Genomic DNA, 14914 nt, shown 5'->3' with positions numbered 1-14914 from the left:
GCTTTCACATGGACGAGCACAGTGTGGGTTAGAAGTGTCCCAGGTCCTGACTTCTTTGCTTTCTTGCTCTGAGTCTCTCCTCTGGGGGGCCATTATATTCTGAGTGTACAGGCTCTAGGAGCTGACATTGCCAGCAATTATAGACCTGCGACTGTATGGAGAAGAGAACTAAGATCAAACCCGGGAGAGCCCAGGATTAGAGAGCAGAACCTTACCTTTCATAGCTCCTGCTTTTTCTTCCTACTTCTGCGTTGCTGCCGACAGGCCAAAAAATGAAGGAGTTCAGAAGGTATTTTGTGCCTTTCTCATACTAAAGAAGCAACAAACATTATTAATGAAAAATGTTTGTGACTTTCTGCATTATTTGAGGTCTCTGTTATTTCCATATTATTCATTTTGAAAGTAGATCCAAGTATTTTCTACTGATCCTTCTTTCTCAAAGAATTTTTACTAATTCCCGGAAAATCTTTCAGAAGTATAATCCACAAGGACTTCTCTGGTGGCAGAGTGGTTAAGAATCCGCCTGCCAATGCAGGGGACACGGGTTCAAGCCCCGGTCCGGGAAGATCTCACATGCCGCAGAGCAACTAAGCCCATGTGCCACAACTACTGAGCCTGCACTCTAGAGCCCGCGAGCCACAACTACTGAAGCCTGTGCGCCTAGAGTCCATGCTTCGTGACAAGAGAAGCCACTGCAATGAGAAGCCTGCACACCGCAAGGAAGAGTAGCCCCCGCTCGCCGCAACGAAGACCCAGTGCAGCCAAAAATAAAATGTAAATAAATTTATTTTTTAAAAAAAGAAGTATAATACACAGAAATTGCAAGTATCTTCAACATACAGCACAGGGAAATTTCACACACTGAATACGTTGTGAAACTAGCACCCAAGTTAAAAGTAATAGGTTTTGCCCAGGACCTAGCACGTTTCTTATGTTGCCTTCCAGTTGCTACCTCAGAGCAGCTCTCCTTCTCCTCCCTGACAGTAGCCACTCTGTGACTAACAGTCCTGATTATTTCTGACAGACTCACTTTTATGCCTCTTGTGTATATTTACTCATTGAATCCTGGGAATATCCTATGAAAAAATACTACTATTGTCCCCATATTAAAGATGAGGAAACTAGGGAGCTTAGTGTTTGTGTTATTTGTCAAGGTCACACTGCTATTAATAGCAGAGCTGGGGTCCAGTGCCATGAAACCTGGCTCCTTCTCACAGAGGTTTTGAAAATCCTAGAACTCTCCTTTCACTTGTGCTCTCTTCCTGTGGCTTTCACTCTAACAGAAACCTTGAAGCTGGAAACCTGCACAGAACCAGAGCAGCTGTGTGGCTGGTCAGTGAGTTGGAGGGACTGAATGTATGCATAAGGGATGAATGGTTCAGTAAAGCAGGACCAGGGAGAAGGTGGGAGGAAGGTGCCAGGATCGGCCAGTCAACACCATATGTCACCAGCTTCCCTCGAGGAGCTGACTCCTTCCCACAGGTATTTGTACCGACCACTCTTCCTGGTGGTATAAATCAGTTACACCTATGACATCAGGACTAACCATTCTCCATAATTTCCAGGACTTCCCTCAATTCCATGGAATTCCACCTTTTGACAAGCATTTCCTGAAAGGAAAGTGGTAGGACAGTCCCAGAGGACAAAATGGACAAATACTAGTCTGAAATAAATTTACATAAAAAAAGTAAGAATGTAGGTTTCAGAACTTAAAAAACTCAAGAAGTTTTCTCTCATAAGAATTTAATAAATAAAACAAAATGCAAATTTAATGAAATGGAAAGGTGAATATTTTCTAAATTTTAATACAATGTAAGTATAAATATATTTACATGAAAAAATAAGATACAGAAATAAATAAATAAATAAACAAATAAACAGAATAAATAAATAACAGGGTAGTCATTACTTAGGGACTGATGCCCCTGAAGCTGAATAATATACTTGCTTAATACTACTGACAAAGTATTAGCTGAATTAATACAATAAATTCTGTGATTAAAATTGAAATAAGAGCCTTCTGAAATGACTAAAGACATATGTGCAAGGGTGATAGGGCATCTGAGTCAATGAGAAACATTTCAAGGTGACCCCAGGTCTCCATCCATAATTCTTATCCTTTCTTGCAAGTTGGTTGATGAAAACAAGGATCTCATGATTTCCACTCTGACAATTTCCCAGGCACAGTCACTGTATTTCTTCTCTTCCAGGTAGAGATGGATTCCCTGGAAGTACCTCTTCACAGCCAATGTAGGGCCCGTCACTCCCAGGGCAGTTTCTTCATCTCCCATCGCCTGCACCAAGCAGGCATCCAGGTCATTCAGCTGCTGATGGAGTCCACTGCGGAGTTTGTCCATGAGGGAGGTGTCCCAGGCAGCAGAGGAGCGCTCTGTGTGGAAGAGGCGGAAGATCTGCTGGAGCATCTCGTGGAGGACAGAGGTGGCCTGGGTCTTCGGGAGCTGGCTGCCATCCACCACGTCCTGGGGGAAACCGAAGTCTTTTCTGTCCTTCAGACAGAAGCGAGGGGAGAGTCTCCTCATCTGGCCCAGAAGCATGAAGTACTTCCTGCTGATCTGCACGTGGTTCTGAGACAGGTCGCAGCCCAGAGATCCACCAGGGCCATAGCTGAACACCACCAGGGCGGTCAGTAGAGAGAGCACGAAGGCCATGGGGCAAATGAGGCTGTTGCTGGCCTGGCTGAGACGGGTGTCTGGGGGAACCTTGTGGGTAGGTTCTCGATGACCTCCTTTCTAAGCAAGGCCATTAAATAGGGAGCACAGTAATTTTCATTTTCTAAACATTTCTATACACTTTTACTTCCTTTTTTGATTTTCACTTAGGTATTCTCAGTATGGTCTACGAAGATGTCATCATTCTAAGCTATTAATTTTGCAAGAAGTTTAATTTTTCCAGTAATTTCAGATGTGCCCATCCAAATGGATATTTATTAATCAAATGAGAAAGGTTTTTGTCTTCAAGTCAAAAGTGATGTAGGTCTGTAAATACACGCATTCTATATCTCTTTCATGCATAAATGTTGGTCTTCTCTGTTCCAGGAACACATTTTTAGCCCTGATCTTAGATTCCATTTTTACCTCTTACTTCACATAGGAAGGCAGGCTCTCTCAGCCGTATGGTTTCTGTATTTGCTTAAGGATTTCCCAGATCACTCTGGCATAAGCTCTTTGGAACAAAACATGGGTTTTGTTTAGTGTTTGATTTAGAGAAGAAGCTGATTATTATGAGTCCATGAGCTTCTCCCATGTTTCCTTTCCTTCTAGAACATGTTCCTTCATGTCCATGTGGTCATGCTTCAGGTGACCACGAGGTGAGGACTATTACAGATATTGTCCTTTCTTGCCACCATTTTCTTACTGGAGACCTATAGTCCTCCACAGGCTGGGCCAATACCCCCACCAGGAACCCTGGTTCTTTTGAGGAGAACATGGGTATGGAGACCCTAAGTCCAAGAAAATTGTATTTCCCCAGCAGCACCTCACTCACAAGGGAGAGATCACATCTAATCACACCCTCTCCTCTAGAGTGACAGAGTCCCCTTCCTAACCTGGACTCCCACCCTGAGGGCACGCTCACCACATCCCGAGGACTGTAAAATCTCTTTGCCGTGGAGGGGCTTGTTTATTTGTTGGGAAAATAATTCATCTTCCAGGACCCTCACCCTTGCCCTGGAGTGTTTGTATGAAGGACCCTAGTCCTCAGTGGTGACCGCCTCCCCTCCTGACCCGTGTCCTCAGGTATCAGAAGTGTCAGCAGCCCTCAGATACTGAGAGCAAAAGTGTGTTTTCTCTAAGGTGGTGGAGGAGTTACCCAATTCTAATCATTTCACCCTGAGTAGACACATAATTTTTATTTTGCCAAATACAAATTTTATTATTCAACTCTTTTACTAAAGCTAGTCAACACTTGTTATACTCAAAGTTTCTGAGCTGGGGGCAGAGAATTCAGCATTGGTGTTGTCTCTCATTAAAGCTTATGTCACAGAAACCAGTGAGGTTCAGTTGTTCATTCAGTCAGTTGATGCCACTGGGCTTCTCCCTTCCTCTGTCTCTGTCTCCCTCTGAGAATGCAGGGCAGCGAGGCCCAGGATTAGGTCAGAGAGAAATCGCCTTCTTTCCTTTACTTGTGTGTAATTTTTCATTTAAAGTTTTTGTAACTTATATTCACTTAGTGACTTATTGGACAAGATTTGTCTCGCTGCTCCTGCATTAGTTCTAATTCATGAGGAGGTAAGAACAATAAAGGGAGGTAAAGAAAGGCAAAGGGGCTCCAGTCTCTATCATTTTCAAACTTTAGATTTTTTGTTTATCACTGCAACTGTCCTAGAAAGTAAAATTCGACAGCTGTCTTGTGGGCAAAAAGAAAACAAATGTGAGTCTGAGTGTCATGAATGTGAAAGAAGGGAAGTGATTTTCCCCTGACACAATGACAGGTTCTAAGTTAGCAAACTTCAGTGCAGCACAGTTGGGGACGAGGCTATGTCAGAGGAGAAGGATGAGGCCATTGTGAAAAACAGAAAGACAGGAACGTGGTTGCTTCTGCCAGAAGCTCAAAAAAGACCAAGTCCTGGAAGGATGAGGCCAATGTGAAAAACAGAAAGGCAGGAACATGGTTGCTTCTGCCAGAAGCTCAGAAAAGACCAAGTCCTTGGTCAGTTGATGGCCTTCAGCTTCACGAGACCAGCTTCCTCATTCTTCTTTCATTTAATCCATGTATGATCAGTTTTGAGGAGAAAAGGAAGAAGTCACACCCACCAGCTCACAAGTGACTAGCAACCAGAACCCCAGTTGCTAGAACACTAACCCTGTCTGGGAGGGTCAGCAAGATCAGTCTTGCTGAGCATCCGTCTAGGTGATAAATCCATTCAGGCAATGAGAAGGGTACTTTAAGAAAACTACAATTAAAGGAAGGGAATTAGATGATTCCAAAAGATCCTGATCTTACCTGGTTAATAGTAATCATGATATTAAGAAGTAATAACTGGGGGCTTCCCTGGTGGCGCAGTGGTTGGGAGTCCGCCTGCCGATGCAGGGGACACGGTTTCGTGCCCCGGTCCGGGAAGATCCCACGTGCCGCGGAGCGGCTGGGCCCATGGGCCATGGCCGCTGGGCCTGCGTGTCTGGAGCCTGTGCTCTGCAATGGGAGAGGCCACAGCAGTGAGAGGCCCACGTACCGCAAAAAAAAAAAAAAAAAAAAAAAAAAGTAATAACTGAATTTTATTGCTTGCTACTAATGGACTAGCCACTTTCTAAGTTCTTTAAAATTTAGGGACTTCCCTGGCAGTCCAGTAGTTGAGACACCGAGCTTCCACTTCAGGGGGCACGGGTTCGATCCCTGGTCGGGGAACTAAGATCTCTCATGCCCCATGGCTCAGCCAAAAAATAGAAAAAAAAAAGTTAACCCTCTCAATAACCCTATTTGGATCAAACTCACTTATACAACTGGAGAGAAATATAAATGTGGACGAATGAACTGTTCCAAACGTACCAAAGATACAAGGGCAAACCTTAGGGTGTTTACAATGATTTGTCTGAAAGCGCCCTTTAAAGAAAGTGAAGGCTGCACATGAACATGATATTTAGGAACCAATGAAATAAGCAGACAGAGGACAGTGAGATGACAAAGGACCCTTATTCCACTTAAGATGCCAAAGGGTTACTGTCCATGGTTTTGTAGGGCTACATGGGGTGTGGTCTGAGTCAACTGAACTGACTTTAAGTTCTAATCAAAAGAGACAAAATCACTATTAAGTAGTTAGAAAGGAATAGATTTTTCTGCCTATTGAAAAAAAAAAAAAAAGGAAGTTTCCTACTGGCCTAGTGGTTACGATCCGGCACTCTCACTGCTGTGGCCCGGATTCAATACCCGGTGGGGGAACTGAGATCACACAAGCCACGCAGCGCCAAGTCTAAGATTTCGTGAGTGATTTCTTCAATGAAATATAGTAAAATAACTTTATTAACCCTAGAAGAGCTGACCCCTGGAATCTATGTATTTTTAACACTTGAGTTTTTTTGTGAGTTTAAGAAAAAAAAAAAAGCACCTAACAATTTCTAGCCATGTGAGCTCTGACGTTTCTCCTTCAGGAGGACAACTAAAAAGTCACTCACCATCTGGTTCTACAAGAATAAAGTCATTAGCCACAGCAGTCCCTTACCCCAACACCCCTGACAGGACTTCAGGGTGGAGATCAGGAATGGGGCACTCTCTGCTCTGGGAAAACTGACAGAATAGGCCTGCAGACGGTTAGATAATTTCCTGAGAAAATTCTATGAATTCAATTTTTTGCAACTTCTCATACTTAGAAAAGCACTAAAATCATTAATAGTGACAAATGCTCCTCATGACTAGCAGCAACCTTCTACCAAGATGTGTCCTTGATTGCACGTATCCCCTTCACCACCATCACGTATATACTGACCTCCCCCTTATGTCCTTGGGGCAGTTTGTCAGAGCTGAAAGGCTGTCCTCCGGGTTATGGTCCTCAGTAAGTCCTCACAAAAAACTGAGCTCCCAGCTCTATGTTGTCGTTTGTTTCCAGTCAACAAGGACCTCACTGATTTCCCAGGAGACCTCCTCAGGTCAGCCTGCTGTTCTCATTCTCAATGAAGACACCTCCATTTCTCACCTACAGTCCAGGCTGGACATCCATTTGTTTACTGAGAGAGTCTAAATAAGAATCTCTAATCTTTATTGTTCCAACTGTTGGTTAAGATGTGGGTACCCAAGAAACCTTATGTATGACCAAGACGGAAGAGCATACGCACTTCTTAGACAGAAGGAGTGAAGGTTTCTAATGGGCTCCTTAGCAGGGAGAGTCTGGCTTGAACTTCAGAGTCACCCTCATGGCCTTGTATAGTTGTCTTTATTTAAATTTTAGCCTCAGCCCATTAAAACATCATAATACTGAAGAATTGAAATAAAAATACTATTTAAAAAATCATTTGTTAATAAAATGATATTTTTAGCAGTAATATAGGAATGGTTTCTGCTTGTTTTAGGACCCTAATCCTTAGGAAGGTTTCCAAACCTCTAAATGTACTTTAAATGTCCTTCTGACTTTAAAAGTACCTACTCAGTGCTGTATGTACCAACTGGAAAGAACAGAGAGATGATCGATCCATCAGTGTCCTCTTTCCGGATTGCCTAAATTAAATAAATGAATTTCCACTTAGCTCTTTGTTGCTTTTAGAAACGGTGACCTTCTAGTGTGCATGTTACTGATACATGCCCTGCTGGAAAGGCTCTATCCCAGTTGTTGCTAAATATATTAAAATCCCTGCTTGTGTCCCTCCTATTCAAGCATGTTTTATTTTGTTTGCCTTTCAAAGGGGCAAAGACATCATGATGGAATGTAAGAAATTCCTTGGATTGCATTGTCCCCAGGAATATCCTTCCCTGCTCTGTGATAACTTGCTGGGTCCTAAGGACAAAACAGGTTTGCAGCTGGCACTGAGGTAACCCTGGTCCCTTCCAAGACTCCGCAGGCTGCTGTGGTATCAGTGCTGGGGACACTGCTAGTGGCCACGTCCTTCTGGGAGAACTCTGTGCTATCACATGCACCTCAATCTTTTCTTCTCTGAAAAGGAATGTTCTGGAGAAACACTTGCCTCAATGCAGCTCATCTGTGTTCTTCCATGTCCTGAGGACCTGCCGCTGTTCCAGTGAATGCTTTAAACATCTCTGTTCTCCTTCCAAGTTCTCAAGCTGTTGCTGCCTTTCAACTCCATGTTTCCTGCGCTTTGGGCTTTTTGAGCAAATAAGAGTCCTGAACCAGGTGAGTTCCTCCTAGTGCAGTCAGCACGTGGAAGTGTGCAAATAGAGGCACAGGTGAGCTCCTGGGTTCTCCACCATTGTTCAGTGTTGGGCAGGGTGCCATCTATTTACTGTGTTTCTCTGGGAGTCTGGACAGTCTGGACCTGCAGTGCTTGGCAGGTGGAGAGGGTGGAGTCATATGAGATTTTCTGCCAAACCTAGAACTTTCACTCAACTTCTGCTTTCCATTGGTGGCTTTGTAGTCTTAAGGGGAAATTGACAGCCAGAAACCCTAATGGAGAAGGAAACAGCTGTATGAATGGGCAGTACAGCTTCATGCAGAGTGAATGGGGAAAGTACACTATGGATTTCTACCTTGGGAGGAACTGAATGATTGTGATATTTTAGTGAAAGAATGGGATCCAGGAAAACAGAGAGGAAGGGGATTTGTTCCATGTATCAGAATCAGCAGATGGATATATGGTATATTATATATGGTATATTTTATATGTAGCATATTTTATACTATGTATTCATATATATGTACCATATATGTATATTATTGTATATAAAATTACATACAATTGATGACACACTTTCTCCCAGTTCTGTTTTTTAGGCTGTCATTGTTTTGTAGTCAGTGACAGAGAGAGGGGGAGGAGAATTCATTATTCCCATTTAGACCTATGTGAAAAATATAGGAAACAACACACTACCTGTTTAGCCCTCACTCTGTGGATGATACTCTGCTAAGTGTTCTTAAATATTCTGGTTGGTCTAATATCAATACAACTCGAGGAATATTTTCCCTACTTTATATTTGAGGAAACTGAGGCTCAGGGAAGTTAAGTGATTCCCCAGCATCACACATGTGTCCTGGCAGAATCTAGACTCAATGCAGAAACCCATATCACATATAAATAATTATTTAACTTCCATCCTCTGTAATCCTCAAGCCCTTTGTTTTCTTCTTTGGTGCTTTCTGAAGATCATTTTTCCCTGGTTGACTCCTAAGTGCACTGGCTACTCCACCTTTGTGCCCTCTTCAGACTCTCCTTCTCTTTCTCACTCTTAAAAGTTGAAGGTCCTCACGAGCTTTCGGTCATCATCTCGTTCTACACTCTACTCCTAAGGAACGACATCCACATATGCTGCTTCCAATGGGAAGTCTGTCTTTTGATGTTTCTTGGGCACTTTATAGAGTCCATCTGCTTTCTCCCCTTCTTGAGATGCCTCATTCCAGATTCTGGTGAGAGAATCCCCTTTTCCCTATCTCTCATTGTAATAGGAAACTTAACTGAAATAATTTAGCATGATTACTGTTTTTATATCTTTTATCTCTTCCAAACTGAACTCTCCAGGAGAATCGGTTTGGCATTTTCTTTTTTCACCTCTGTATTCTCAGAACTATCATATATCCAATATAGAAATATGAAGTTTTAAAATATAACCTGGGACTTCCCTGCTGGTGCAGTGGTTAAGAATCTGCCTGCCATTGCAGGGGACACGCGTTCGATCCCTGGTCCGGGAAGATCCCACATGCCGCGGAGCAACTAAGCCCATGGGCCACAACTACTGAGCCTGCGCTCTAGAGCCCGCGAGCCACAACTACTGAGCCCGTGCGCCACAACTACTGAGCCCACGTGCCGCAGCTACTGAAACCCGTGAGCCTAGAGCCCGTGCTCCACAACAAGAGAAGCCATCGCAATGAGAAGCCACAACGAAGAGTAGCCCCTGCTCGCCACAACTAGAGAAAGCCTGCACACAGCAACAAAGACCCAGCATGGCAAAAAATAAATAAAATTTTAAAAAATAAAATAAAATATAAACCACTGAAATAAATGAATGATGAGTAGAATTTATCATCCATGTTTCAGTATGCCTTGCAAATTAAAGCTACTTCTTTTTGTAAGAATAAAAAAATCCAAGATGTCATCTGGGGGAGAGTTTCATAAATTAAACAAGAAAATAATTTGAAACAATATACAGGTAAGCATATTTTATTATACTGAATACACTATAAAGTTGAACATGATATTATATGAACAAAACTAGTTTAAATACCATACATAGTATGACTGAGATAAAGTAGGAGAGTAAATAGATGACTACATTAAAGCCTTTTGCACTATAATCGCTATCATTTTGACTCCTGGTCTGATCATTTCTAAATCTCTACTGTCTATGAGTCTAGTTCTGATACTTGCTCTGTCTCTTCAAGCTGTGTTTTTCACCTTTTAGTATGGTAAGTTTCTGTTGAAAGTTGAACATGATGTATGGGGTTAAAAGGACCTGAGGTAAATTGGCCTTTAGGGTGAGGATTTACATTTATCTTGCTAAGAGGTTGACTGTGCTTACTTCTAGTCCTGGGCTCTGTTTCTGCCCTCTTTATTTTCCCTATCAGCCAAGCTGGCTTATCCTTTGGGATTGGTCTCCTTGAAAATAGATTTATTAGACCTGTTTGACAAGTGACCACCATAGGTGACAGGTCTAATATCTTGTTCACCATTTTATGATTAGTACAGAGTTCATAATAATTATTCCACATAATTATTAACAAAGAGTATTCTTAGATTTTCCATTAGACCTCCCATCAGAAGCTTCTACTGACCTCGCATCAGAACCTTATATTGAAGTAATTATTAAGCATCATTAGACGACTCAGTACATTTCTACTGAGCCTCTTGGTTCATCATTCTCCATCTCACAGTGAAGACGTAGGGTGGTGAAAATGTAGGGCATAGGATGCTAGATAAAATTAGCCTTCTCTGCTTTCCTGGTGTCAGAGTCTTTGTGATGTTATATGTTCTTTTTCATTTAGTATTTTTCTGGGCAGGGTGGTCTTGCTACTACTGAATTACTTCCTTTATCATCTTGAGTTGAGTAGCTTAAGAGGGAAGCAAAAATGGAAACATAAAGGGCCCATACCATGGTTTTCCATAATGTTCAATACATCATTGATTTCCTTCTCCATTCAACTTTCTTGGAAAGCTGTCCTTGCATTTGATGTACTGAGGTAAAAGGAAAACAAATGCAAATCTGACTATGATGAGAGTGAAAGAAGTAAAGTGACTCCCCAGGTGAAATAATGACAATGGAAGTTCTTCTCTTGTTACCCTTCCACTTGCTCCAGTATGGGTTCTGCTGATTAATTTCAGCAAATCAGCTCTCACTATGGTCAGTTCTATCTGTTTCCCTTGTAGTGGATGGTTTCAAGCACAGAGCAGCTTACTGACACTCAACATCATATTCATCAAAATAATGATACATTATCACTGTAAGTGATTAAATGTCAGGATTTAAAGTAAATCAGATCTTGAACATTGATATGAGTTTTCAATACATCAAATCCATGAAATCTCTTCAGAAGCAAAAAATATTTCAAAAAGGGAAAACAATGCAGAGAAAAAAATAATCCACATCCATTCTAGGTTCCACCCTATGTCTCTCCTCCAATTCAGATGGCAAACATCTCAAACCTATTTTCTGTATATATTGTCATTCCCTTCTCTTATTCATGCTTCCACCTTCTCTACTATGGTTTCTGCTGATTAAGTCTACCAAACAAGCTCTCACTAAGTGGCCAATGCCATCTCTTTTCCCAATGTAGGAGCACTTTCCATCTACGTTTTCATGAATGCATTGAATCTTCTAGGCAGTTTCAGTCTTTCAAACATGGTCTTCTCACCATGCTCTCTTGTCCTGTTAACATATGGATTTTCCCCTTGCTTTCCTTTGTAGCGTTCCCTTCCTTTTAACGTTGAGGTCATAGGATTCAATTTTCAGTCCTTTTCTCATTTGATACTCTCCTCCTATTTGATCACTTCTTCTGTTCCATGCTTTACACTTCATGGAATTGCTTATAGATTGCCATCTCCAGTATCCAATGGACATTTGCACTGAAATGTCTACTAGTTAACTATAGGTAATATCTACTGCTTTAAGTTCTACATCCTCGCATGATATGATCCACCTTCTGCTGGGGGAATTCCATTTTCCCACCTTCTCACTGTAGCACTAAATTTAATTGATATTAATTTCTACTACAAATTAGTAGATTAATTTCTACTATTTTAAAAATAATTAAATTTAATTGTGAATTAACTGATTTTTAAAAAGTATTTATGTATTTATTTGGCTGTGCCAGGTCTTAGTTGCAGCACATGGGATCTTCATTGCTGCGTGCAGGATCTTCATTGCGGCATTCGGGATCTTGGGTTGCGGCATTCGGGATCTTTGTTTGCAGCATTCAGGATCTTTCAGTTGCTTGCGGCACGTGGGCTCTTAGTTGCAGCATGCAGGATCTAGTTCCCTGACCAGGGATGGAATCCGGGCCCCCTGTATTGGGAGAGCAGAGTCTTAAACACTGGACCACCAAGGAAGTCCCTGTATTAACTGATTATTGTTTTTAGATTACTTTCCTTTAAAAAAAAATCAAAGTTACCCAAAGCAGAATTGGATTAGTTATGTTCACCTCTAGGTCCTGAGGGCAACATACAACCTGGCTAGAAGAAGTCTATTTTTATTTCTAACGTGAAAATCGTAATGATGGATCAAGGAATTGTAACATACATTCTTTAATCAGGTTGCACATTCAGACTTGGTGTTTCTTTTTCAAAGAAAAAAACAAAACAGGAAGTTTTCTATAGTAAGAATTTAATGAACAAAGAAAACTCATAAACTGAGTTAATATAAAGTATATATTTTTTTCTCTTAACCACAATGTATACATGCACATAATATTATGTAAATAAAAATAATTTAAATCTTTATAAATAGTGAAATAAATATTAAAATAGATAAATAAATATTTAAGTAGATAAGTAAGTAGGTAGATCAGCATGGGCTGATGTATCATGAGGGACTAGTGCCTGTAGAGTAGAACATCATGTTGCTTAATATTCCTGAAAACACTTGACAAATTAATTCAATTCAGGGCATGATGACAGTACAAATAAGAGTCTTTGACATGGCAGCACAGGTGGAAGTGTGGTCTCGTTAGTGAGAATCATTTCCGTGTTGAAGCAGGTGTGTGTCATTCCTTCCTCCTGAGTCTTTCTTGCAAGTTTGCTGATGAAGAGAAGGGTCTCATGAGTTCTGCTCTGACAATCTCCCAGGCACAAGGGCTGTATTGCTTCTCTTGCAGATAGACAGTGATTCTGTGGAAGTATTTCCTCACAGCCAGGATAGAGTCCTCCTTCAGCAGAGGAGTCCCTTCCAGCCCCGCCTCCTGCATCACACAGGCTTGCAGGTCAGTGAGCTGCTGATAAAGTGCAGTGCAGAACCTGTCCAGGAGGGTCTCATCCCACGTGGCAGCTGAGCCCTCTGTGCTGAAGAGCTGGAAGGTCTGCTGGATCATCTCATGGAGGACAGCGATGGCTTGAGCCTTCTGGAACTGGTTGCCTCCAAACGCCTCCTGGGGGAATCCAAAGTCATTTCTGTCCTTCAGGCAGGAGAAGGGGGAGATTCTCCTCATTTGTTGCAGGAGCATCAGGGCCCTCGTGTTAGCCAGGCTGTGGGTCTGAGGCAGGTCGCAGCCCAGAGAGCAGTTGGAGTTGCAGCTGAGCAGCACCAGGGCCAGGAGTAAGGACACAGTTGGGGCCATCGGGGACCTTGCAGATGCTGCCGGCCTGGCTGAGGTGGGTGATTCTGTGAACCCTGCTCTCTAGGTTCTCTGAGGACCTTCCTTCAGACCTGGGTCTTAAATGGGAATGAATCGGTTTCCATTTTCTGAATGTTCCCTCTTACTTTCTACTTCTGTTTTTGCTTTTCATTTTGCACTCTCCAGATAGGTTAGGGCAGCGTTTCTCAACCACTGTTTTTGATCCTTGCCTCCCCTTCTCCTGCCCACAGAGCCTTTTTAGATATTTTCTTTCCTTATGGCCTCCCTATGAAATTTTGATACACAGATATACTGTGTATGTCAATATGTACTCCATGCATATCTTTACTTTACAAATAGAAAAAGAAAGTGAAAAGTTTATTCTTTTTATTTGATGCAGGGGTGAGTATGACAAAAAAATTTAGGCTAAAAATTAACTGTAAAAGCTACTGCAAGTAATTTAACATTTTGGTTAAGTGTGCAGAATGGCTTTTAATGTAATACATTTACTTAATTGGAATGTACCAAATTACATATTCAATAAAAATTTATACAAATACTATTGGGTTAGGGCAGTGTTTCACAAATATTTTTTTCCATTATTACCTCTGCCCCTGCCCACAGAGCCTTCTTAGATAGTTTTTCCTAATTGCCCCCCCAACATGAAATTTTGATAACACATATGTCCTGTGTATGTGTTTATGTACTCCATGGATATCTCTACTCTGTACATATAAAAAGTGCAAAGCTTACTCCTTGTATTCACTGCAGGGTTAAGAATGACAAAAAGTTTTAAAGGTATTGAATTAAAAAAAATTTTATTGGAGTAGAGTTGGTTTAAAGTGTTGTGTTAGTTTCAGGTGTACAGCAAAGTGAATCAGTTATACATATACGTATATCCACTCTTTTTTAGATTCCTTTCCCATATAGGTCATTATAGAGTATTGAGTAGAGTTCCCTGTGCTACAAAGTAGATCCTTATTATTTATCTGTTTTGTATTTAGTAGTGTGTATATGTCAATCCCAATCTCCCAGTTTATCCCTCCCCTGGCTTACCCCCTGGTAACCATAAGTTTGTTTTCTACATCTGCCACTCTGTTTCTGTTTTGTAGATAAGTTCACTTGTACCCTTTTTTTAGATTCCACGTAAAAGCGATATCATATGATATTTGTCTTTCTCTCTCTGACTTATTTCACTCAGTATGACCATGTCTGGGTCCATCCATGTTGCTGCAAATGGCATTATTTCGTTCTTTTTTATGGCTAAATAATATTACATTATATATATGTACTACATCTTCTTTATCCATTCCTCTGTCAATGGACATTTAGGTTGCTTCCACGTCCTGGCTATTGTAAATAGTGCTGCAATGAACATTGGGGTGCATGTATCTTTTCTTCCCTTTTTTCTCTATTTTTTAAATTACTTTTTATTGGAGTATAGTTGCTTTACCATGTTGTGTTAGTTTCTGCTGTACAGCAAAGTGAATCAGTTATATGTATACATATATCCCCTCTTTTTTGGGTATCCTTCCCATT

At 41.3% G+C, this 14914-nt stretch overlaps 2 protein-coding genes across 2 annotated transcripts; both read right to left on the bottom strand.

The window, feature by feature from the left end:
* Window positions 1-2081: 2081 nt before the first annotated feature.
* Window positions 2082-2764, bottom strand: LOC307055095 (interferon omega-1-like; the record flags this gene model as incomplete). Its single annotated transcript, XM_079707046.1, is given in 2 exon segments — window positions 2082-2737; window positions 2740-2764. Coding segments are annotated over 2 exon segments (681 nt in total).
* Window positions 2765-12808: 10044 nt separating this feature from the next.
* Window positions 12809-13378, bottom strand: LOC307054303 (interferon alpha-1-like; the record flags this gene model as incomplete). The annotated part of the gene is made up of 1 exon (XM_079705921.1): window positions 12809-13378. One exon carries the CDS (start codon window positions 13376-13378, stop codon window positions 12809-12811), a length of 570 nt encoding a protein of 189 aa, XP_079562047.1.
* Between the last annotated feature and the right edge of the window lie 1536 nt (window positions 13379-14914).

This window comes from Hyperoodon ampullatus (genome assembly GCF_949752795.1).
Source record: "Hyperoodon ampullatus genome assembly, chromosome: 6".
Taxonomy (NCBI): domain Eukaryota; kingdom Metazoa; phylum Chordata; class Mammalia; order Artiodactyla; family Ziphiidae; genus Hyperoodon; species Hyperoodon ampullatus.
This window is presented reverse-complemented; position numbering and strand designations above follow the sequence as displayed.